Source organism: Lissotriton helveticus, chromosome 3_2 (assembly GCF_964261635.1).
Source record: "Lissotriton helveticus chromosome 3_2, aLisHel1.1, whole genome shotgun sequence".
In the NCBI taxonomy this organism is placed as follows: Eukaryota; Metazoa; Chordata; class Amphibia; order Caudata; family Salamandridae; genus Lissotriton; species Lissotriton helveticus.
The window spans coordinates 486,891,221-486,916,247 of NC_136062.1; the positions used below are offsets into that span (position 1 = coordinate 486,891,221).

At 51.7% G+C, this 25,027-nt stretch overlaps 1 protein-coding gene across 1 annotated transcript in view; it reads left to right on the plus strand.

Moving 5' to 3' along the window:
- CSTPP1 (centriolar satellite-associated tubulin polyglutamylase complex regulator 1) overlaps positions 1 to 24,358 on the plus strand; it is a 403,270-nt gene extending 378,912 nt beyond the window's left edge. The window contains exon 9 of the mRNA XM_078684705.1: positions 24,016 to 24,358. Coding sequence (XP_078540831.1) covers positions 24,016 to 24,175 — 160 coding nt within the window. The 3' untranslated portion in view covers positions 24,176 to 24,358. The remainder of the gene's footprint in view (positions 1 to 24,015) is intronic.
- Positions 24,359 to 25,027: the final 669 nt, after the last annotated feature.

Consider the following 25,027-nt stretch of genomic DNA (forward strand, 5'->3'; position numbering starts at 1 on the left):
TGCTACCCGACACTATAGAAAGTGCTACCCGACACTGTGGGAAGTGCTATGACACTGCAGGAAGTGCTACCTTACACTGTGGGCACTGCAGGTGTTACCTGACACTGCAGAAAGTGCTATCCAGCACTGTAGGAAGTACTGGTGTTACCTGACACTGTAGGAAGTGCTAACCGACACTGTAGGAAGTACTGGTGTTACCTGACACCACAGAGGAGCTACCTCACACTGTAGGTACTGCAGGAAGGGCAACCTGACACTGCAGAATGTACCGATATTACCGGACACTGCACAAAGCCCTACCTGACACTGAATTACTAGAATTACGTGACACTGCAGGAAGTGCTACCCGACACTGTGGGAACTGCAGACGTTACCTGACACTGTAGAAACTGCTATCCGACACTGTAGGAAGTGCTATCCGACACTGTAGGAAGTGCTATCCAACACTGTAGGTAGTGCTACTTGACACTGTGGGAAGTGCTACCTGACACTGTAGGAAGTGCTACCCGACACTGTACGAAATGCTACCCGACACTGTACGAAATACTACCCGACACTGCAGGAAGTGCTACCCAACACTATAGGAAGTGCTACCCGTCACTAGAGAAAGTGCTACCAGACACTGTGGGAGGTGCTATGACACTGCAGGAAGTGCTACCTTACACTGTGGGCACTGCAGGTGTTACCTGACACTGCTGAAAATGCTATCCAGCACTGTAGGAAGTACTGGTGTTACCTGACACTGTAGGAAGTGCTAACCGACACTGTAGGAAGTACTGGTGTTACCTGACACTGCATAGGAGCTACCTGACACTGTAGGTACTGCAGGAAGGGCAACCTGACACTGCAGAATGTACCAATATTACCGGACACTGCACAAAGCCCTACCTGACACTGAATTACTAGAATTACGTGACACTGCAGGAAGTGCTACCCGACACTGTGGGAACTGCAGACGTTACCTGATACTGTAGGAACTGCTATCAGACACTGTAGGAAGTGCTATCCGACACTGTAGGAAGTGGTATCCAACACTGTAGTAAGTGCTACTTGACACTGTGGGAAGTGCTACCTGACACTGTAGGAAGTGCTACCCAACACTGTAGGAAATGCTACCCGACACTGTAGGAAGTGCTACCCGACACTGTAGGAAGTGCTACCCGACAATGCAGGAAGTGCTACCCGACACTATAGAAAGTGCTACCCGACACTGTGGGAAGTGCTATGACACTGCAGGAAGTGCTACCTTACACTGTGGGCACTGCAGGTGTTACCTGACACTGCAGAAAGTGCTATCCAGCACTGTAGGAAGTACTGGTGTTACCTGACACTGTAGGAAGTGCTAACCGACACTGTAGGAAGTACTGGTGTTACCTGACACCACAGAGGAGCTACGTCACACTGTAGGTACTGCAGGAAGGGCAACCTGACACTGCAGAATGTACCGATATTACCGGACACTGCACAAAGCCCTACCTGACACTGAATTACTAGAATTACGTGACACTGCAGGAAGTGCTACCCGACACTGTGGGAACTGCAGACGTTACCTGACACTGTAGAAACTGCTATCCGACACTGTAGGAAGTGCTATCCGACACTGTAGGAAGTGCTATCCAACACTGTAGGTAGTGCTACTTGACACTGTGGGAAGTGCTACCTGACACTGTAGGAAGTGCTACCCGACACTGTACGAAATGCTACCCGACACTGTACGAAATACTACCCGACACTGCAGGAAGTGCTACCCAACACTATAGGAAGTGCTACCCGACACTGTGGGAAGTGCTACCTGAAACTGCAGAAAGTGCTACCTTACACTGGAGGAAGTGCTACCTTACACTGTAGGAAGTGCTACCCAACACTGCAGGAAGTGCTACCTGACACTGCAGGACGTGCTACCCGATACTGTTGGAATTGCTACCTGACACTACAGGAAGTGCTACCCAACAATGTGGGAAGTGCTACCTGACACTGTAGGAAGTGCTACTTGACACTGTAGGAAGTGCTACCAGACACTGTAGGAAGTGCTACCTCGCACTGCAGGAAGTTTTACCCGACACTGTAGGAAGTGCTACCTGACACTGTAGGAAGTGCTACCGACACTGTAGGAAGTGCTACCCGACTCTGTAGGAAGTGCTACCTGACTCTGTAGGAAGTGCTACCCAACACTGAAGGAAGTGCTACCCAACACTGCAGGAAGTGCTACCCGTCACTATAGAAAGTGCTACCAGACACTGTGGGAGGTGCTATGACACTGCAGGAAGTGCTACCTTACACTGTGGGCACTGCAGGTGTTACCTGACACTGCTGAAAATGCTATCCAGCACTGTAGGAAGTACTGGTGTTACCTGACACTGTAGGAAGTGCTAACCGACACTGTAGGAAGTACTGGTGTTACCTGACACTGCATAGGAGCTACCTGACACTGTAGGTACTGCAGGAAGGGCAACCTGACACTGCAGAATGTACCAATATTACCGGACACTGCACAAAGCCCTACCTGACACTGAATTACTAGAATTACGTGACACTGCAGGAAGTGCTACCCGACACTGTGGGAACTGCAGACATTACCTGATACTGTAGGAACTGCTATCAGACACTGTTGGAAGTGCTATCCGACACTGTAGGAAGTGCTATCCAACACTGTAGGAAGTGCTACTTGACACTGTGGGAAGTGCTACCTGACACTGTAGGAAGTGCTACCCAACACTGTAGGAAATGCTACCCGACACTGCAGGAAGTGCTACCCGACACTATAGGAAGTGCTACCCGACACTATAGGAAGTGCTACCCGACACTGTGGGAAGTGCTATCTGAAACTGTAGGAAGTGCTACCTTACACTGGAGGAAGTGTTACCTTACACTGTAGGAAGTGCTACCCGACACTGCAGGACGTGCTACCTGACACTGCAGGAAGTGCTACCTGACACTACAGGAAGTGCTACCCGACACTGTGGGACGTGCTACCTGACACTGTAGAAAGTGCTGCATGACACTATAGGATGTGCTACCCGACACTGTAGGAAGTGCTACCCAACACTGTAGGAAGTGCTACCCGACACTGTAGGAAGTACTACGACACTGCAGCAAGTGCTGCCTTGCACTGTAGGCACTGTAGGTGTTTCCTGACACTTCAGAAAGTGCTACCCGACAATGTAGGAAGTACTGGTGTTACCTGACACTGCAGAATGTACAGATATTACCGGGCACTGCGCAAAGCCCTACCTGACATGGCAGGAATTTCTAGTATTACGTGAGACTGCAGGAAGTGCTACCCCACACTGTAGGAACTGCAGGTGTTACCTGACACTGTAGGAAGTGCTACCCGACACTGTAGGAAGTGCTACCCGACACTGTAGGAAGTTCTACTTGACACTGTGGGAAGTGCTACCTGACACTGTAGGAAGTGCTACCCGACACTGTAGGAAATGCTAACCGACACTGCAGGAAGTGCTACCCGACACTATAGAAAGTGCTACCCGACACTGTGGGAAGTGCTATGACACTGCAGGAAGTGCTACCTTACACTGTGGGCACTGCAGGTGTTACCTGACACTGCAGAAAGTGCTATCCAGCACTGTAGGAAGTACTGGTGTTACCTGACACTGTGGGAAGTGCTAACCGACACTGTAGGAAGTACTGGTGTTACCTGACACCACAGAGGAGCTACCTCACACTGTAGGTACTGCAGGAAGGGCAACCTGACACTGCAGAATGTACCAATATTACCGGACACTGCACAAAGCCCTACCTGACACTGAATTACTAGAATTACGTGACACTGCAGGAAGTGCTACCCGACACTGTGGGAACTGCAGACGTTACCTGACACTGTAGAAACTGCTATCCGACACTGTAGGAAGTGCTATCCGACACTGTAGGAAGTGCTATCCAACACTGTAGGAAGTGCTACTTGACACTGTGGGAAGTGCTACCTGACACTGTAGGAAGTGCTACCCGACACTGTAGGAAATGCTACCCGACACTGTACGAAATACTACCCGACACTGCAGGAAGTGCTACCCAACACTATAGGAAGTGCTACCCGACACTGTGGGAAGTGCTACCTGAAACTGCAGAAAGTGCTACCTTACACTGGAGGAAGTGCTACCTTACACTGTAGGAAGTGCTACCCAACACTGCAGGAAGTGCTACCTGACACTGCAGGACGTGCTACCCGATACTGTTGGAATTGCTACCTGACACTACAGGAAGTGCTACCCAACAATGTGGGAAGTGCTACCTGACACTGTAGGAAGTGCTACTTGACACTGTAGGAAGTGCTACCAGACACTGTAGGAAGTGCTACCTGGCACTGCAGGAAGTTTTACCCGACACTGTAGGAAGTGCTACCTGACACTGTAGGAAGTGCTACAGACACTGTAGGAAGTGCTACCCGACTCTGTAGGAAGTGCTACCTGACTCTGTAGGAAGTGCTACCCAACACTGAAGGAAGTGCTACCCAACACTGCAGGAAGTGCTACCCGTCACTATAGAAAGTGCTACCAGACACTGTGGGAGGTGCTATGACACTGCAGGAAGTGCTACCTTACACTGTGGGCACTGCAGGTGTTACCTGACACTGCTGAAAATGCTATCCAGCACTGTAGGAAGTACTGGTGTTACCTGACACTGTAGGAAGTGCTAACCGACACTGTAGGAAGTACTGGTGTTACCTGACACTGTACAGGAGCTACCTGACACTGTAGGTACTGCAGGAAGGGCAACCTGACACTGCAGAATGTACCAATATTACCTGACACTGCACAAAGCCCTACCTGACACTGAATTACTAGAATTACGTGACACTGCAGGAAGTGCTACCCGACACTGTGGGAACTGCAGACATTACCTGATACTGTAGGAACTGCTATCAGACACTGTAGGAAGTGCTATCCGACACTGTAGGAAGTGCTATCCAACACTGTAGGAAGTGCTACTTGACACTGTGGGAAGTGCTACCTGACACTGTAGGAAGTGCTACCCAACACTGTAGGAAATGCTACCCGACACTGCAGGAAGTGCTACCCGACACTATAGGAAGTGCTACCCGACACTATAGGAAGTGCTACCCGACACTGTGGGAAGTGCTATCTGAAACTGTAGGAAGTGCTACCTTACACTGGAGGAAGTGTTACCTTACACTGTAGGAAGTGCTACCCGACACTGCAGGACGTGCTACCTGACACTGCAGGAAGTGCTACCCGATACTGTAGGAATTGCTACCTGACACTACAGGAAGTGCTACCCGACACTGTGGGACGTGCTACCTGACACTGTAGAAAGTGCTGCTTGACACTATAGGATGTGCTACCCGACACTGTAGGAAGTGCTACCCAACACTGTAGGAAGTGCTACCCGACACTGTAGGAAGTACTACGACACTGCAGCAAGTGCTGCCTTGCACTGTAGGCACTGTAGGTGTTTCCTGACACTTCAGAAAGTGCTACCCGACAATGTAGGAAGTACTGGTGTTACCTGACACTGCAGAATGTACAGATATTACCGGGCACTGCGCAAAGCCCTACCTGACACGGCAGGAATTTCTAGTATTACGTGAGACTGCAGGAAGTGCTACCCCACACTGTAGGAACTGCAGGTGTTACCTGACACTGTAGGAAGTGCTACCCGACACTGTAGGAAGTGCTACCCGACACTGTAGGAAGTTCTACTTGACACTGTGGGAAGTGCTACCTGACACTGTAGGAAGTGCTACCCGACACTGTAGGAAATGCTAACCGACACTGCAGGAAGTGCTACCCGACACTATAGAAAGTGCTACCCGACACTGTGGGAAGTGCTATGACACTGCAGGAAGTGCTACCTTACACTGTGGGCACTGCAGGTGTTACCTGACACTGCAGAAAGTGCTATCCAGCACTGTAGGAAGTACTGGTGTTACCTGACACTGTAGGAAGTGCTAACCGACACTGTAGGAAGTACTGGTGTTACCTGACACCACAGAGGAGCTACCTCACACTGTAGGTACTGCAGGAAGGGCAACCTGACACTGCAGAATGTACCAATATTACCGGACACTGCACAAAGCCCTACCTGACACTGAATTACTAGAATTACGTGACACTGCAGGAAGTGCTACCCGACACTGTGGGAACTGCAGACGTTACCTGACACTGTAGAAACTGCTATCCGACACTGTAGGAAGTGCTATCCGACACTGTAAGAAGTGCTATCCAACACTGTAGGAAGTGCTACTTGACACTGTGGGAAGTGCTACCTGACACTGTAGGAAGTGCTACCCGACACTGTAGGAAATGCTACCCGACACTGTACGAAATACTACCCGACACTGCAGGAAGTGCTACCCAACACTATAGGAAGTGCTACCCGACACTGTGGGAAGTGCTACCTGAAACTGCAGAAAGTGCTACCTTACACTGGAGGAAGTGCTACCTTACACTGTAGGAAGTGCTACCCAACACTGCAGGAAGTGCTACCTGACACTGCAGGACGTGCTACCCGATACTGTTGGAATTGCTACCTGACACTACAGGAAGTGCTACCCAACAATGTGGGAAGTGCTACCTGACACTGTAGGAAGTGCTACTTGACACTGTAGGAAGTGCTACCAGACACTGTAGGAAGTGCTACCTGGCACTGCAGGAAGTTTTACCCAACACTGTAGGAAGTGCTACCTGACACTGTAGGAAGTGCTACCGACACTGTAGGAAGTGCTACCCGACTCTGTAGGAAGTGCTACCTGACTCTGTAGGAAGTGCTACCCAACACTGAAGGAAGTGCTACCCAACACTGCAGGAAGTGCTACCCAACACTGCAGGAAGTGCTACCCGTCACTATAGAAAGTGCTACCAGACACTGTGGGAGGTGCTATGACACTGCAGGAAGTGCTACCTTACACTGTGGGCACTGCAGGTGTTACCTGACACTGCTGAAAATGCTATCCAGCACTGTAGGAAGTACTGGTGTTACCTGACACTGTAGGAAGTGCTAACCGACACTGTAGGAAGTACTGGTGTTACCTGACACTGCATAGGAGCTACCTGACACTGTAGGTACTGCAGGAAGGGCAACCTGACACTGCAGAATGTACCAATATTACCGGACACTGCACAAAGCCCTACCTGACACTGAATTACTAGAATTACGTGACACTGCAGGAAGTGCTACCCGACACTGTGGGAACTGCAGACGTTACCTGATACTGTAGGAACTGCTATCAGACACTGTAGGAAGTGCTCTCCGACACTGTAGGAAGTGGTATCCAACACTGTAGTAAGTGCTACTTGACACTGTGGGAAGTGCTACCTGACACTGTAGGAAGTGCTACCCAACACTGTAGGAAATGCTACCCGACACTGCAGGAAGTGCTACCCGACACTATAGGAAGTGCTACCCGACACTGTGGGAAGTGCTATCTGAAACTGTAGGAAGTGCTACCTTACACTGGAGGAAGTGTTACCTTACACTGTAGGAAGTGCTACCCGACACTGCAGGACGTGCTACCTGACACTGCAGGAAGTGCTACCCGATACTGTAGGAATTGCTACCTGACACTACAGGAAGTGCTACCCGACACTGTGGGAAGTGCTACCTGACACTGTAGAAAGTGCTGCTTGACACTATAGGATGTGCTACCCGACACTGTAGGAAGTGCTACCCAACACTGTAGGAAGTGCTACCCGACACTGTAGGAAGTACTACGACACTGCAGCAAGTGCTGCCTTGCACTGTAGGCACTGTAGGTGTTTCCTGACACTTCAGAAAGTGCTACCCGACAATGTAGGAAGTACTGGTGTTACCTGACACTGCAGAATGTACAGATATTACCGGACACTGCGCAAAGCCCTACCTGACATGGCAGGAATTTCTAGTATTACGTGAGACTGCAGGAAGTGCTACCCCACACTGTAGGAACTGCAGGTGTTACCTGACACTGTAGGAAGTGCTACCCGACACTGTAGGAAGTGCTACCCGACACTGTAGGAAGTTCTACTTGACACTGTGGGAAGTGCTACCTGACACTGTAGGAAGTGCTACCCGACACTGTAGGAAATGCTACCCGACACTGCAGGAAGTGCTACCCGACACTATAGGAAGTGCTACCCAACACTGCAGCAAGTGCTGCCTTGCACTGTAGGCACTGGAGGTGTTTCCTGACACTTCAGAAAGTGCTACCCGACAATGTAGGAAGTACTGGTGTTACCTGACACTGCAGAATGTAAAGATATTACCAGGCACTGCGCAAAGCCCTACCTGACACGGCAAGAATTACTAGTATTACGTGAGACTGCAGGAAGTGCTACCCCACACTGTAGGAACTGCAGGCATTACCTGACACTGTAGGAAGTACTACCCGACACTGTCACACGATTCTGCACATAGCAGACTCGAGCCTGCACACCCCACGCATCAGGAACTACCAGGGACACATACATTCCCCATGCATTCCTATAGGAGGGCAGGCCTATCTCACCACATGCAGTCAGAGTGCACACGCACTTTCCTCTGGGACACAGTGAAAGTGCGCAGAAACCAAAAATCACCATCACCAGGTCACCATTAAAAGCAAAATATTTTAGGGGTGAACCTGCCAGAAGGGCCAAGTCCAACACAACCCCCTTCCAGCCAAAACGCAGGGCAGACCAATCACCACTGTTATGGACTTCCCTGCTTTGGGCGATAGAACACGGACACGGGCCCGCACTGCAGGGACACCCTCCGGTTCTACGCCCTGTTGATCTAGAGACAAGCATACTTTAAAAAAAAACAGGCCCAAACAGGCAACCCCACTGGTACTCCTTAGTTGTCCACGGCTAGGACCAGGCCCTGGGCCACCCAGATACCACTGGCCCATGCCAATCCAGAGTGGGGGGTGGTAACCCCTGGCATACAATAGCCATTCTCCACCCTTCTTCTCAGTGTAGTTCCAAACTACCACTGATCCTTCAACCTAGGGTCCACACCCTCAGGCTGACCAGAGGTCACGGTCTAGAATGCCCCACCCTACCTCTACTTCTGAAGCACCCTCCAGAACACAACTCTCCCGCCTGGGATCCACATTCACCAGATGCACAGGGGTCAGACTCCCTCTGACCCCCTTCCAGAATTCTGCACCCTCCCAACTGGACCGGTACCGCCAGACACCAGAACTACTGAAACCCTGTTCACTGATGTTCCACGTTCTTCAAACACTCTGGGAGATCCTCCTCAAATGACCTATTGGTACAGCCTAGGCCCCCGACCTGACGTTCCCTTCAGAAACATTCCAGGCCCTGAGACTGGGTTTCGGGCACCTGGAGACACGCAGTCCCTCCCACTCCTTCTCCTCTGAGACAGGACATGAGCCCCTACACCGAGACCTAGCTGGGCTACACTGAACCTCTTCCACCACACTGGGCTGGAAGACACCTCAGCCACTCCTTTTGGCATCACTCCATCCCCTATGTCTCTCTCCTCCCAGAACCTTACCAACTCCAAAATTCTGTCTCTAAACAGACCACAGAAATGAAAAGCAGGCTCCACTTCTGCAGACGTTCTTGGGAAAAGTTCAACACACGGAACTTAGGTATCTGAGCAAAACAAGAGCACACAAGTATTCAGCAAGCTCCCCATCCAGAGAACTCACACCATTCATCCACACACGCCCCCCACCCCGACTGGTAAGGCAGTTTCTACCACCCCTGATTTCTCAACCTGACCACACTTGACACAGGTACCATTACTCCAGGAAAGGGACGGGGGACACATGCACTGGACACCTTTTCGCTGCCACCACTGGATCCCACCCTTCTGGTGAATCCAGAATACACATGAACAGAAATGACATTTTTAGCAACTTAAAAACAATAATCCCCTTCCATGTGACTATCTAAAAATGCAGAGTTTTGTAGTGGGGCCATCTGTCGCTGTGGTACTGCTCAAACACAAGTCCATATCCCACCGCTAGCCACCAATGTTAGAAATGGGATTTCTGGTTGGCCAAGGCTTGCGCCAAAGCCAGGCAGAAACCACCATTCCTAAATCAGGGTAAGGAAGTCACCCGCCAAGACAACCCCCGCTCACCCTCTTGGTAGCTTGGCATGAGCAGTCAGGCTTATCTCAGAGGCGATGTGTAAAGCATTTGCGCACGCACCCACCAGCAACAACATCCAAGGCCCCCCATAAAAGGAACTCCACACAAGGTATATGTAAAAATAGCATTTGTATTGCAAAACACATTAGATAGAAACACACCCTTTACAATGTGCCAACAGGCACGGGCAGAATTTACAGGGGATTTGTACAGGACAGGGCCACCTGGACCACTGTCAGGAATAAGCACTTTTAGAAGTAACACTTTTAGAACATAGAACATATAATAACTGGCGGCGGATACGGACCGTACCTTCCATTCTGGTTGCGCGGGATGCTGCGAGTGATCTCCTCAGTAGGCCTGGGAGGGCGGTGGCGACCCGCGCGCTACAAGCGTTTGGTTGGGGCGACCAAGGTGTGGCCTCAAAGGAGGAGGGGGCAGGGTGCGGGCGGCCCAGCGAAGCGGACGCGACTCAGAGGAGAGCGGCGTGGCTCGAGGCATGAGGGCGGCCCAGGCACAAGCTGCCGAGGTGCAGGATGCGGGCGGCCCAGGCGGAGCAGAGCACGGCTTCACAAGGAGCGGTGCGGCTCTTGACGGGGGCGGCTAGGCACGAGCTGCAGGGGAGTGAGCGAGGCACACATCAGGTGAGGCCCCAGCGGCACAAGGAGACCAGACAAGTCCTAGCAATTTGTCAGGGAAGGCACAATAGAGTCCACTGGTCCTGGGACCCTGGTCAGGGGGCAAGCTCAGTATCAAGCCCTTGGAGATAGTTAAACACCAAATAATCACGTAGCACACAACCAGTAATCACTGGTAAGAGGTAAGTACCACCTACGCAACCCTAACCACCTTAGGAGAATGTCACGCAGGGAACCAGGACCTCACTAGAAACACCTGTACTAGGAGAAAACAACCACCTAAGTATCACCATACATTTAGGGGTATAGGCATGGGAACCAAACACATGATGCATAAACATACATTCAGCGGTGTAAGAACAAGGCACATGATGCATCAAAACACATTCAGTGGTGCAGCACAGAAGAACACATGATGCATAAACAACGCATTCAGAGGTGTAAGAACAAGGCACATGACGCATCAAAACACATTCAGAGGTGCAGCACAGGAGAACACATGATGCATAAACAACACATTCAGAGGTGTGAGAACACAATAGCGCAGAATTCACATAAGCCACCACCTGTTTCAGTCCCTAGGCCAACTGGCCTCTCTAGGGCTACGATGCCCTGTGTCCCAAAGTCAGGGGGGCCTAAACGTAGCAGCTGCCCACCAAGTGCTGGGCAGCTGTGGAGACACTGGGGCCAACGCTGGAGCCTCGTGGCCCTAAACAACAAATGCCCCCTCTGAGCCTCGTGGGCTCTCAAAGCAATGCTGCAAGCGTTGGAGCCTCTCAGGGCTCTAAACAATAAAATGCCTACTGAGCCTCTCGTTGGAGCCCCCCCTCTGGGGACTCGAGAGAAATGCTGCCACCACTGGGGGATAGGCCCGCTGCCAGCTGGGGCCGCTCTACCACCAGGAATGCCAGGGATCGTTGGAGCCTCGTGGGCTCGAAGAAAAAAATGCCCCGTGATGCTAGAAGAGCCTCTCGGGCTCTAAAGAAACAAAATGCCCTTAATAACGGTGGAGTCCTGCTCGGGGGACTCAGAACAATGGCCCCAAATCAGGAGGAGCACTTAGCAGGAGGGGGCGGGCACCGGCAATGTGCCCCGACGCCCCCTCTAACAATACTGGCCCCCGGAGCCCCTCGTGGGCTCGAACAACAAATTGCCCCCGATTTGGTGGAGTCCCTCTCGGGGGACTCGAACTACAATACTGCCCCCGGGAGCCTTGGTAGGCTCTTCACAGACAATTTCCCTCACTCGGAGAGAGAGCACTGAGGGGGGTGGGCACCAGCAATGTGCCCCGACGCCTCCCCCTTCTTCTGAACAAACACTGCATGCTGTCACTCACTCTGTCCTGCGGCGGCTGTGGCAGGAGAGCTCCCGCTCCACGGCTCTCCGATGCTGCGGCTACCCTCGCTTCTCCTGCCCGCGTCGGGTGGAGGCGGGGTGAGCTCCCGTCCTCCCTGGCACTCCGGACGCCTCTCCTCACCTTCCTGCACCGGAGCGCGGGGTGGGCTCCCGTCGACTTCCGGTTTCGGCCACAAGTACTTCCGGGTCGTGCTGCAGCCAATAGCAGCGCGGCCCTCGGGTGTGGAGGCGGGACAGCCCTTCTCAGCAGATACCCGGGCCGGCGGCGGTGGTTTAGAGGAGTAGGCTCCCTCGGTAAATTAAATAGGAAGCGAGGTGGGCACTCGCTTGGGGGCCCAAGAAGAAATAACGGCACGGTCCCTGGCGGGGTGGGCACCTACCAGGGGACTTTAAAAATATTGGCCAATGAACGGGACAAATGCCGGGTGGGCACCGGCTGAGAACAAAAAGCGCTCTGAAGCGCTGGGGGCAAAATACAGCACTTCCAGGCGCTAGTTTCCCAAAAGGCAAGGGACGCCCCCTCTGAATGAATGAATGAATGAAAAGCAATTTTTATAGCGCAGCTAAGCCCGATGGGCGTCAAGGCGCATAACCAAAAGGTACCAGCTATTAAGGAGTACTCCTATTGTGGGTAGGCCTTGACGAAGCACCAGGTTTTGAGCGCCTTTTTAAAAGAGGATAAAGAGGGCTGAATCTTAATATCTTGGGGGAGCGAATTCCACAGCTTGGGGGCAACAATGGAAAATGCTCTATTTCCCCAACGTACCCTTTTGGCACGAGGTACAACCAGCAGGTTCATCTCAGCAGATCTAAGAGATCTACCTGGCTGATAACGAGTCAGCAGAGCGCATAAAGGATCCGAAGACCTTTCCGACAGAGCTCTATAGGCTAGGCAATGAATCTTAAAAGAGATCCTCAAATGAATAGGGAGCCAATGGAGAGTCTTTCTAGCCATAGTGGCAGAAGAAGCATTAGGAAGTGCCAGAACAAATCGGGCAGCGGCATTTTGTACGACCTGTAGTCGATGAATGAGCCCCTTGTTGGTATCTGCATAGAGTGCATTGCAGTAATCCAACCTGGAGCCCACCAATGCCACTACCATCTGTTTCCGGGCTCGGAGAGAGAGATAGTGAAGAATTCTCCTGAGAATTTTTATGACCCCCCAACAAGTGGCAACCGTGCGATTAACCTGTAGAGTCATGGACAGTGAGGTGTCAAAAATTACGCCAAGATTTCTGGCTGACTGGGAAGGAGATGGACAGGTTCCCAGCGCAGACGGCCACCACTCATTAGACCAGATATCCTGGTCTTTGCCAAAGACCAGGATCTCAGTTTTGTCACCATTCAACTTCAGGGAATTCTGAAGCATCCAGTCAGATACTGTCTGGATACAGATCCTGAAGTTGGTGGCGGATGTAGAAACTGAGTGGGCTAGTGACACCATGATTTGAGTGTCATCGGCGTATGACACCACTTCCATCCCCTGAGATTTTACTAACCTTGCAAGGGGTGCGACATAAATGTTAAATAGGGTCGGACTAAGAGCCGACCCTTGGGGCACCCCACACTGCAAGGATTTAGCAGGGGAAAGAAATTCGCCAAGCTTGACTCTCTGCTCTCTATGCTGTAAAAAAGAGTGCAGAAGGTTAAGAGCCGCACCGGGAATCCCTGCCTCCCTCAGCCGAGATGTTAAAATAGAGGGAGACAGGGTATCAAACGCTGCGGTGAGGTCCAGAAGGACCAACACCATGGTTTGGCCAGAGTCTACCTTCATACGGATGTTATTTACCACCATAGTCAGAGCAGACTCCGTACTATGTGCTTTCCGGAAACCATGCTGGGATCTATCGAGATACCCAGATGAATCCAGAAATGTGGAAAGATGGCAATTGAGGTGAGACTCAAGTATTTTTGCGGGAGCGGGTAACAGTGAAATAGGTCTAAAATTTTTCAACTGTTCCGGGTCCAGCGTGGACTTCTTAAGCAGCGGCTTCCCTATCGCCCTCTTCCACGCTAAAGGGAAGATACCTTGGGTTATAGAACCGTTCATCACCTCTAGAAGAGGTGGAAGCAGTGTGGATCTACAATCCTTCAGGATTTTCAAAGGACACGGATCAAGAGGGGATGAAGATTTAGTCCTATCAAGTAAACTCTCGAGTTCTTCCAGAGTGAGAAGCGGAAAGTCCATTAGAGTGTTAGAGTGGTCTCTAGGCCAAGCTTCTAGGCTAATCAAGGTTTGAAGAGAGGAATCATCTAAAGTATTTCTTTGTGTTTCCAAGGCCAGGTAGATATCCTCAATCTTTTTATGGAAAAACTCTGATATATTATCACAGAGCTCCAGCGAGCCCACTACTGGATCAGGCACCTGGAGGGAGCAAAGTGAGTCGACGATCTTGAATATCTCCCTAGAGGAGGTGAGGGAGGTAGTGAGATTAGTAAAGTACTGCTGTTTTTCTCTAATGACAGTAGACTTATAGTCTGTTAACAATCTCTTATGGACTTCCCTTTCAGTTGGATCCCAGGTTTTCCTCCATTTTCTTTCCTGTCTTCTGCAGCCTTGTCGGAGAAGTCTCAGTGATTCCGTATACCACGGGGCTGTGGGCTTACGGCGATCAGAATATCTAAAAGATAAGGGAGCTAATTCCTCCACCGCCTTGGTGATAGAATCAGAGAGTAGTTTGGCTACTTCATCCACATCTCCCAAGGAAGAGTAGCTATACTTCTTTATAAATGGCAGCAGAGCATCATTAGTGATGTTCTTAAAGCTCCTTTTTGGACCTCTAGTGATGGCGGGAAGTTCAAACATTCCTTCCGAAGAGTAGGCCATCAGGAGAGGGATAGCAAGATGATCAGACCAAACTAGGGGCACCGGAGTATCTACAGACAATCTTTCGTCATTAGTAAAGACTCCGTCCAAAATGTGCCCCGCCAAATGTGTCGGATTTTTTACAAGTTGGATACACTCACAAGCTGCAAGTGCGTCCACCAACCTAATGGTATGAGGATCTCTTAGATTATCCAAATGAAAGTTGAAATCCCCAAGAATGGCCAGATGAGAGTTGCCAAAATAGGGTTCAAGAATTCTGAGAAGTTCCTCAGTAAAGGTAGCTCTGGAACCAGGGGGTCTATACAGAAGGATTCCAGAGAAGGAAACCGAGGGGGCACACAAGATAGAAAAGTGTAAAGCCTCAAAAGGATCCGAAGCAGCGGACAAGGGTTTAATCGTACACTGCAGGGCGGTGCTACAAAGAATGGCCAGTCCACCTCCTCTACGTTTAGGTCTATCCTGTCGGAACAGATTATACCCTTCAGGAATAGCCATCAATAAATCATGGCCCGAAGACTCAGATGCCCAAGTTTCAGTGACAAACATCCATTCCGGTTGCCTATCTGCCACAAAATCATGGAAAGCGATATTATTTTTAATAAGGGACCTGGCATTAATCAGGAATCCCTTTTTTGTCGACAAAATCTCAGAGGAAAGGGAGTTATTCCTGAGAACCGACGTAGGGAAAGTAAAGGGTAGGACTGCTGAATCACACGTGTGACAACAAGAAGAGTGCAAAATACCATCAGGGGGGAATTTATGAGTACAGGGTAGATTAGGGGGCTTAAGAGCTAGTAAATCCGAATAGGAGTAATAGTAGGGTACCTTTGGTCGTAGGGGAGAGAGTCCAGCCCGTCCTCTGCGCGGACGGGCGCAGACGGGCTGAACTCTGGCATAACTCCGGCGTCAGTCCGGTGTCCCCGCTGCGCGTGTCCGCTGCGCGTCAGCGTGACCTCCATTTAAAGCCTTCTAGCGTCCTTCTGACGACTAGAACGCGCTATGAGCCCACGCAGACCCAAGATGTCCGCCACAAATCTGTACACACCGGGGGAAAGGGTCCGCCCAACAGCGGTTGGTTTCAAATCATTTAACGTGCAAGCGAGGGGGCAAGGGATAAAAGCAGAGGAAAATGCGATGAAAACAAAATTATAACACAAATACCAAATAGGAAGTTTTAAAATCAACGAGTGGCCGCTCTTAAATCAGGGACCACCCGCAATGCGAAAGTGTTGCACGAAATAGCTGGAATTACCAAGGCGCCTAATTTTCCCTCCACTAGAACGTGCTATGAGCCCACGCAGACCCAAGATGTCCGCCACAAATCTGTACACACCGGGGGAAAGGGACCGCCCAACAGCGGTGGGTTTCAAATCATTTAACGTGCAAGCGAGGGGGCAAGGGATAAAAGCAGGGGAAAATGCGATGAAAACAAAATTATAACACAAATACCAAATAGCTAACAATACTGGCCCCCGGAGCCCCTCGTGGGCTCGAACAACAAATTGCCCCCGATTTGGTGGAGTCCCTCTCGGGGGACTCGTACTACAATACTGCCCCCGGGAGCCTTGGTAGGCTCTTCACAGACAATTTCCCTCACTCGGAGAGAGAGCACTGAGGGGGGCAGGCACCAGCAATGTGCCCCGACGCCTCCCCCTTCTTCTGAACAAACACTGCATGTTGTCACTCACCCGGTCCTGCGGCGGCTGTGGCAGGAGAGCTCCCGCTCCAAGGCTCTCCGATGCTGCGGCTACCCTCGCTTCTCCTGCCCGCGTCGGGTGGAGGCGGGGTGAGCTCCCGTCCTCCCGGGCACTCCGGACGCCTCTCCTCACCTTCCTGCACCGGAGCGCGGGGTGGGCTCCCGTCGACTTCCGGTTTCGGCCACAAGTACCTCCGGGTCGTGCTGCAGCCAATAGCAGCGCGGCACTCGGGTGTGGAGGCAGGACAGCGCCTCTCAGCAGATACCCGGGCCGGCGGCGGTGATTTAGAGGAGTAGGCTCCCTCTGTAATTTAAATAGGAAGCGAGGTGGGCACTCGCTTGGGGGCCCAAGAAGAAATAGCGGCACGGTCCCTGGTGGGGTGGGCACCTGCCAGGGGACTTTAAAAATATTGGCCAATGAACGGGACAAATGCCGGGTGGGCACCGGCTGAGAACAAAAAGCGCTCTGAAGTGCTGGGGGCAAAATACAGCGCTTCCAGGCGCTAGTTTCCCAAAAATCCAGGGACCAGCACAGCCTAAAGTCCTTCAGGAGGTGGGGGGGGGCAAGGCTGGGCCCAGAGCCAGCTCACAGGGTCCTCCTAAGCAGGGAGGCAATCCCCAGTGGCAGTCCTCCTGGGGCCCAACAGCAGCCCCCCCTCAGCAACCGGATCCAAGAAGAGAACAAATTGCAAGGGGACACAGCCCCTTTTATACATTAAAATCCATTGTCTCAGGGTGCAGAGTGGGGGAGAAACCAGACGCAGCTGGTTTTGGAGTACTTTGTTTTCCCCAGCCACCCTTTCCATTCCCCAGGCAGGCTAGGGTCATCAGTCGCACCACAGGGGGCCAAGCCAGCATTGTGTGGGGAAAGCCCGCCCTATTCAGGTCCCAGGTGCACCACTCCCTCACATCACACATGCTAATCTCAACACTCACCACCGGGCAGACCTATCATGACTCATGGAGCCTGGCACCCCAGCCAGCTCCAGCCAATCACACGCCAGCACATTCACTGCATAGACAGGCACACTTCTAGAAATGGCACTTCCATATTAGACGCAAACAGGCTGCACGCATCATTGCGCAGCATTCAATCACACGAGTCCGCACATACCAGACTCGAGCCTGCACACCCCACGCATCAGGAACTACCAGGGACACATACATTCCCCATGCATTCCTATGGGAGGGCAGGCCTATCTCACGACTGTTGGAAATGGGATCCCTGGCTGGCCAGGGCTTTCGCCAAAGTCAGTCAGAGACCAACACTCCCAAGTCAGGGCAAGGGAGTTACACGCCAAGATAACCCCTGCTCACCCTCTAGGTAACGTGGCGCGAGCAGCAAGGCTAAACTTGGAGGCGATGTGAGTTAAGTATTTGCGCACGCACCCCAGCAACAACAACCAAAGGCCCACCACAAAGGAAACTCCACACAAGGTTATATAAAAATAGCCTTTGTATTACACCAAAACACATCAGATAAAACACACACTTTACAATGTGCCAGAGGCACGGGCAGAATTTACAGGGGATATGTACAAGACAGGGCCACCTGGACCACTGTCAGGAATCAGCACTTTTAGAAATAGCACTTAGAGTATAAAACATAGAATGTAAAATCACTGTAGCACACAACCAGTAATCACTGGTAACCAGGCCCTCACTAGCACCACCTGCACTAGGACAAAAACAACCACCTAAGTATCACCATACCTCTAGGGGTGTAAGCACATAACACATGATGCAATGCATAACATTCATTCAGAGGTGTAAGGAGGAAAACACATGATGCATCAACAATACATTCAGAGGTGTAAAAACCAAGCACATGACGCATAAAAACACATTCAGAGGTGAAGAAAATGAACAATTGCGCCAAACTCACATGAGCCACCACCTGTGGCAGACCCTAGGCCAACTGGCCTCTCTGGGGCTAGGACGCCCTGTGTCCCAATGTCAGGGGCCTAAACGTGGCAGCTGCCCACGAAGTGCTGGGCAGCTGTGTGAGACAAGGCTGGGGCCAGCGCTGGAGCCTCGCAGGCTCTGCCCAACTGACTGTCTCCTGAGCCTCTCTGGCTCAACCAACAATAATATTGGATAGTGGAGAAGCGTGGCTCAGTGGTTAGAGGCGGCAGACCCGGAAGCTGAGATCGGCCGTGGACCAGGGTTCGATTCCCCGCCTTGGCGGGTCCCGGGCTCAAAAAATTCCACGGACTTGACAATTCTCGCTCCGGTGCCTACTTGACTCACGGGGTCACACTCTGCGACTCTGGGCAATAGCTTGCTTAATCTCCACTACGGCCCCTCGCGGCGGGATGCCTGGCTTTCACCTTGTGGATACCCTGCCGGGGTATCTCACAGGGGAATACCAGGACGGGTTCCCTAAGCAAGCGCCTTGATGCCTTCGGGTGATACGTGCGCTATATAAGTCGCAATACATTTACATTTACATAATGCACCTGAGCCCCTCGTGGGCTTTAAGAAATTAATGTGGCCCTCAAGAACCTCCTTGGGCTCTTAAAACAAATGGGGCGCTGCTGAGCCTCTCTCAGGGCTCAAGAACAAAAAGGGCGGCGTCGTTGGAGTCCCTCCTGGACTCAAGAGAACCAATGCCCCCGGTGTTGGAATCCCTCGTGGGGGGGGGGGGGGACTCGAAATACACACATGGGCCCCTGAGCCTCTCTGGGCTCTCAAACGGGTTCACTGGGTTTCAGGCGCTGCTTAGGGCTTCAAAATTTGTATGAAGGTCTCAAAAACCGGTGTCACCGGGTTGCAGGCACTCTCTCCCGCTTGGCTGCTTTGTGCATTGAGGCCGGAACGCCTAATAGCGCTTCCGTGCGTCCCGTACTATCACGGGACAAGGCCCCACCAAATCTCACGCATCTCGCGTGAGATGCGTACCCCAGAAGCCAACCAGGTGTACGAGTCGCACCAAGCTTGTGCGACTCGTACCTTCAGGCGTAGGGGCACAGACACAGCTCGAGGCGCACCCCTGTGCGGCACGGCCTTTGGGACAAGGTGCGGCAAAAGGTACCTTCAGGCATACGATGTGAACCTCCCTCAATTCGCAGTGTAGTGCGAGTCGTGCCCGGCCGGTCACAACACGCCAGTACGGCTCGCAGGATCAGAGGCGATGCAGCTGGTGAGTACGCTTCCAGCGCACTCGGGGCGCGTTGATGCGAGGCGTACGTCTGTCCCCAATGCCGGGTGGGCACCGGCTGCGAAGATAAAGCGCTCCCAAGCGCTAAGGATAAAAACACAGCGCTCCCAAGCGCTAGCACACCATAAAGTGCTACCAGGTGCTGTGAGGACTATAAAGCGCTTCCAAGCGCTAGGGGCGTACAAATACAGCGGTTCCTGCGCTAGATGCCCAACAAAGCGCTCCCTCAGCTCTACAGAGGAAATCAAGCGCTCCCAGCGCTTAAGGGAGAAACAAAGCACTTCCAGGCGCTTGGAGGCCACAAGTCCAGCAAAAGTCCTCCTGGAAAATGCAGCAAGGCAGGGGGGGGGCAAGGCTGGGCCCAGAGCCAGCTCACTGGGTCTCCAGGCAGGGAGACAGTCCAAGTGGCGGTCCTCTGGCCCAGCGACAGCAGCAACAGCCCCCTCAGGATCCTGGAAAAGAACAACCTCTGTGGGGACACAGCCCCATTTTTATACTGTAAATCCTTTGTTTGCAGGTGCAGGGTGGGGACAGAACCAGTCGCAGCTGGTCTGTGAGCACTGTTGATGGGCTCAACCACCCTCTCTATTCACTGGCAGGGCTAGGGACGTTAGACGCACCACAGGGGGGCGGAGCCAGCATTGTGTGGGGAAAACCCAGCCTCATTCAGGACACAGGCACACTCCTCCCCAGCCATCAGCATGCTAATCTCACACTCACCACCGGGCAGACCCATCCAGACTTCCTGGAGCCTGGCATGCCAGCCAGCTCCAGCCAATCACGCTCCAGCACCCTCACTGCACACACACAGCCATGTCTAGGAATGGCACTTCCCCACTAGACACATACAAGCTGCACATACCGTTGTGTAGCATTCACTCCCACGAGTTCACACATACCAAACTCGAGCCTGCACTCCCCACGCATCAGGAACCACCAGGGACACACACATTCCCCATGCATTCCTATGGGAGGGCAGGCCAACCTGACTCCACGCACTCAGAGTGCGCACGCACTTTCCACTGGGACACAGTGAAAGTGCGCAGAACCCAAAAATCACCATCACCAATTCACCATTTCAAGCTAAAAAGTCTAGGGGTGAATCTGCCATAAGAGCCAAAGTCCAACAACCACATGCACTCAGAGTGCGCACGCACTTTGCACTGGGACACAGTGAAAGTGCGCAGAAACCAAAAATCACCATCACCAGGTCACCATTAAAAGCAAAAAGTTTAGGGGTGAACCTGCCAGAAGGGCCAAGTCCAACATGTAGGAAGTGCTAGTTACCTCACACTGTAGGAAATGCTAGTTACCTTACACTGCAGGAAAGGCTAGTTACCTCACGATGCAGGAAGTGCTAGAGACCTCACACTGTAGGAAGTGCTAGTTACCTCACCCTGTAGGAAGTGTAGTTACCTCACGATGCAGGAATTGCTAGTTACCTCATGCTGTAGGAAGTGCTATTTAGCTCGCGCTGTAGGAAGTGCTAGTTACCTCACGCTGTAGGAAGTGCTAATTACCCCACGCTGCAGGAAGTGCTAGTTACCTCATGCTGTACGAAGTGCTAGTTACCTCACGCTGCAGGAAGTACTAGTTGCCGCATGCTGCAGGAAGTGATAGTTACCTCACACTGTAGGAAGTGGTGTTTACTTCATGATGCAGGAAGTGCTAGTTACCTCACACTGTAGGAAGTGCTAGTTACCTCACACTGTAGGATGTGCTAGTTACCTCACGCTGCAGGAAGTGCCAGTTACCTCATGCTGTAGGAAGTGCTAGTTACCTCACGCTGCAGGAAGTGCCAGTTACCTCATGCTGTAGGAAGTGCTAGTTACCTCACGCTGCAGGAAGTGCCAGTTACCTCATGCTGTAGGATGTGCTAGTTACCTCACGCTGCAGGAAGTACTAGTTGCCGCATGCTGTAGGAAGTGATAGTTACCTCACACTGTAGGAAGTGGTGTTTACTTCATGATGCAGGAAGTGCCAGTTACCCCATGCTGTAGGAAGTGCTAGTTACCTCACGCTGCAGGAAGTGCCAGTTACCTCATGCTGTAGGAAGTGCTAGTTACCTCACGCTGCAGGAAGTACTAGTTGCCGCATGCTGCAGGAAGTGATAGTTACCTCACACTGTAGGAAGTGGTGTTTACTTCATGATGCAGGAAGTGCTAGTTAGCTCGCGCTGTAGGAAGTGCTAGTTACCTCATGATGCAGGAAGTGCTAGTTACCTCACGCTGTAGGAAGTGCTAGTTACCTCATGCTGTAGGAATTGCTAGTTACCTCACGCTGCAGGAAGTACTAGTTACCTCACACTGTAGGAAGTGCTAGTTACCTCACGATGCAGGAAGTGCTAGTTAGCTCATGCTGTAGGAAGTGCTAGTTACCTCACACTGTAGGAAGTGCTAGTAACCTCACGATGCAGGAAGTGCTAGTTACCTCACGATGCAGGAAGTGCTACTTAGCTCATGCTGTAGGAAGTGCTAGTTACCTCACACTGTAGGAAGTGCTAGTTACCTCACGCTGCAGGAAGTACTAGTTACCTCACACTGTAGGCAGTGCTAGTTACCTCACGCTGCAGGAAGTACTAGTTACCGCATGCTGCAGGAAGTGATAGTTACCTCACGCTGCATGAAGTACTAGTTACCTCATGCTGTAGGAAGTACTAGTTACCTCACGCTGCAGGAAGTGATAGTTACCTCACACTGCAGGAAGTGCTAGTTACCTCACGATGCAGGAAGTGCTAGTTAGCTCACACTGCAGGAAGTGCTAGTTACCTCACACTGTAGGAAGTGCTAGTTACCTCACGATGCAGGAAGTGCTAGTTAGCTCATGCTGTAGGAAGTGCTAGTTAACTCACACTGTAGGAAGTGCTAGTTACCTCACGATGCAGGAAGTGCTAGTTACCTTGTGCTGTAGGAAGTGCTAGTTACCTCATGCTGTAGGAAGTGCTGGTGATACCTCACACTGTAGGAAGTGCTGGTGATACCGCAGGAAGTGCTGGTGATACCTCAGACTGCAGTGAATGTTGGTGTTAACTCACACTGATGGCAGAGCTGGTGTTACGTCACACTGCAGGAAGTGCGTGTGCTGTCTCACATGACACCAAGTGTTAGTGTAACCTCAGATAACACTGTGGCAGTGCTACCTCACCCAGAATACTACAGGCTAACGTTACCTCATAAGGCACTAAGGGCCAGATGTAGGAAGGCAAATACCGGTCGGTAACGGCCGATTTCGGCCGTTTCCGACCGGTATTTGCAGATGGAGATGTAGGGGCCTGAAAATGTAACAAATCGGTATATTTACCGATTCTGTAAATCTACATGTAGGTGGCACTGTAATCAGTGCCACAGGCCCTTACCGATTCGTTATTTACCACCAAATACTATTTGGTGATAAATAACGAATTCCTGTCTACATGCACACCTGTGCATGTACACCTGTGTCATGTGGCACACATACATGCCCTAAGGGCATGTATGTGTGTCACATGGCACACAAGCCAGAATCAGGGGTGCAACAGGGTGTCAAAATGACACCCTGTCCCCCTTGCAAATTCGGTATTTTTACCGAATCAGTATTTACCGATTCGGTAATTGACATTGATTCCTATGGGCCACAAGGCCCATAGGAATCAATGGCAATTACGGAATCGGTAATTACCGATTAGGTAATTACTGAATCCTACAGATTCGGTAAAAAATACCGAGTTTTTAACTACATCTCATTTACCGAATCTAGAATACCGAATCGGTAAAATTCGGTATTCTAGAGTCGGTAAATGAAAATTACCTACATCTAGCCCTAAGGGCCATATGTACGAACAAATTTTCCCATAGACACAGAATGGGTAAAACCCTTTGATACATCTAGGGTTATCTCACATGGCAGCAGGCGCTAGGTACCTCATATGTCACAGAGCTCTAGCATTCCACGGCACTGAGTGCTGATTACTCCACGCAACACTGACCACTCATATTATTGGATGACACTAGGCGCTAGTTGCCTCAGGTGACAAGAAGACTTGGTTGCGTCACATGACACTTGCGGTCTAGTACTACCTCGCATGACTCTAGGCGCTGTCTGCCTCACACAAGCACTTACCACAAACACTTCATACAACACTAGCAGCTATTATTACCTCATAGTAGTAGGTGGTCGTAACCTCACTTGACTGAGTGGCTGCTGCCTCACGGGACACTCAGGTACCTCACCTGAGGCTAGGTGCTTCTGTGACCTTCACGTGACCTCCGCCTGACCTCTGTTGACCTCTCTCATCCTCAGGGCTGCACAGATGTTGTTGCCCCCCTCCGGCGGCTGCACCAACCCCCCACCTCGGGACCCCAGCCGCCCAGGACACCCCAGGAGAGTGCTGCACCATCGGAGAAGGGCAGAGCTGGAGAGCGACGGCTCCACCGAAGAGACCGACTCCTCTGAAAACTAGACCCCCTGTAACGGGGCAGAAGCATGAACCTCTGGGACAGCCCTACACACCTCATCTGGACGGGGCTGGGACAGTGTGGACAGTGTGGTGCAGTACTAACACCCACACCCACCTATCGCTGGCATCACTAGTCATGTGACCCTACCAATAAAAGCGGCCGGGCGCACGAGCCCTGGGCCTGTTCCACCCTCATTACACTGCTGTCTGCGTCGTTCTGTATTTTAGCGCAAGGACCTAGGGCCCACAATACCATGGGCAAGAGGGTAGAACATACATCCAATCAGTAGAACGAGAGACATACAGTTTCAATGTTTTAGGTAAATAATATATAGCTCCTAAAAGCACAAAGCGCCACTTGCAGCCATCTGGTTGTGCTAGACTGGAGGAAAGTCACAAGTTCAGGCTGAACGCGATGGAGCACAGGCTGGATACAGGGACCAGGTTAGTCCCGCCGAAAAAGTTAACTCCTCAAAGTCTGGTGCGAAGAGTCCAGAACTTCGGGATTTCTCCCTGTCTTGTGGAGGAGAGCCCTCTGATGCCAGCCAAGAGTGCGGGACCTGGGGACCACCTCCAGGGGACCAGGGATTCACTCTAGCAGAGGCCAGCCGGGCTCAGGCAGGCCCAGTTGCAGCATGTCAGCTGGTAAGTTGCAGGGCAGGCCTCAAGCAGCAGGATAGTCCTCTTAAGAACAAGGCAGGCCTCAAGCAGCAGGGCAGTCCTTTGAAAAACAAGGCAGGCCTCAAGCAGCAGGGCAGTCCTCTGAAGAACAAGGCAGGCCTCAACCAGCAGGGCAGTCCTCTGAAGAACAAGGCAGGCCTTAAGCAGCAGGGCAGTCATCTGAAGGAACATCGC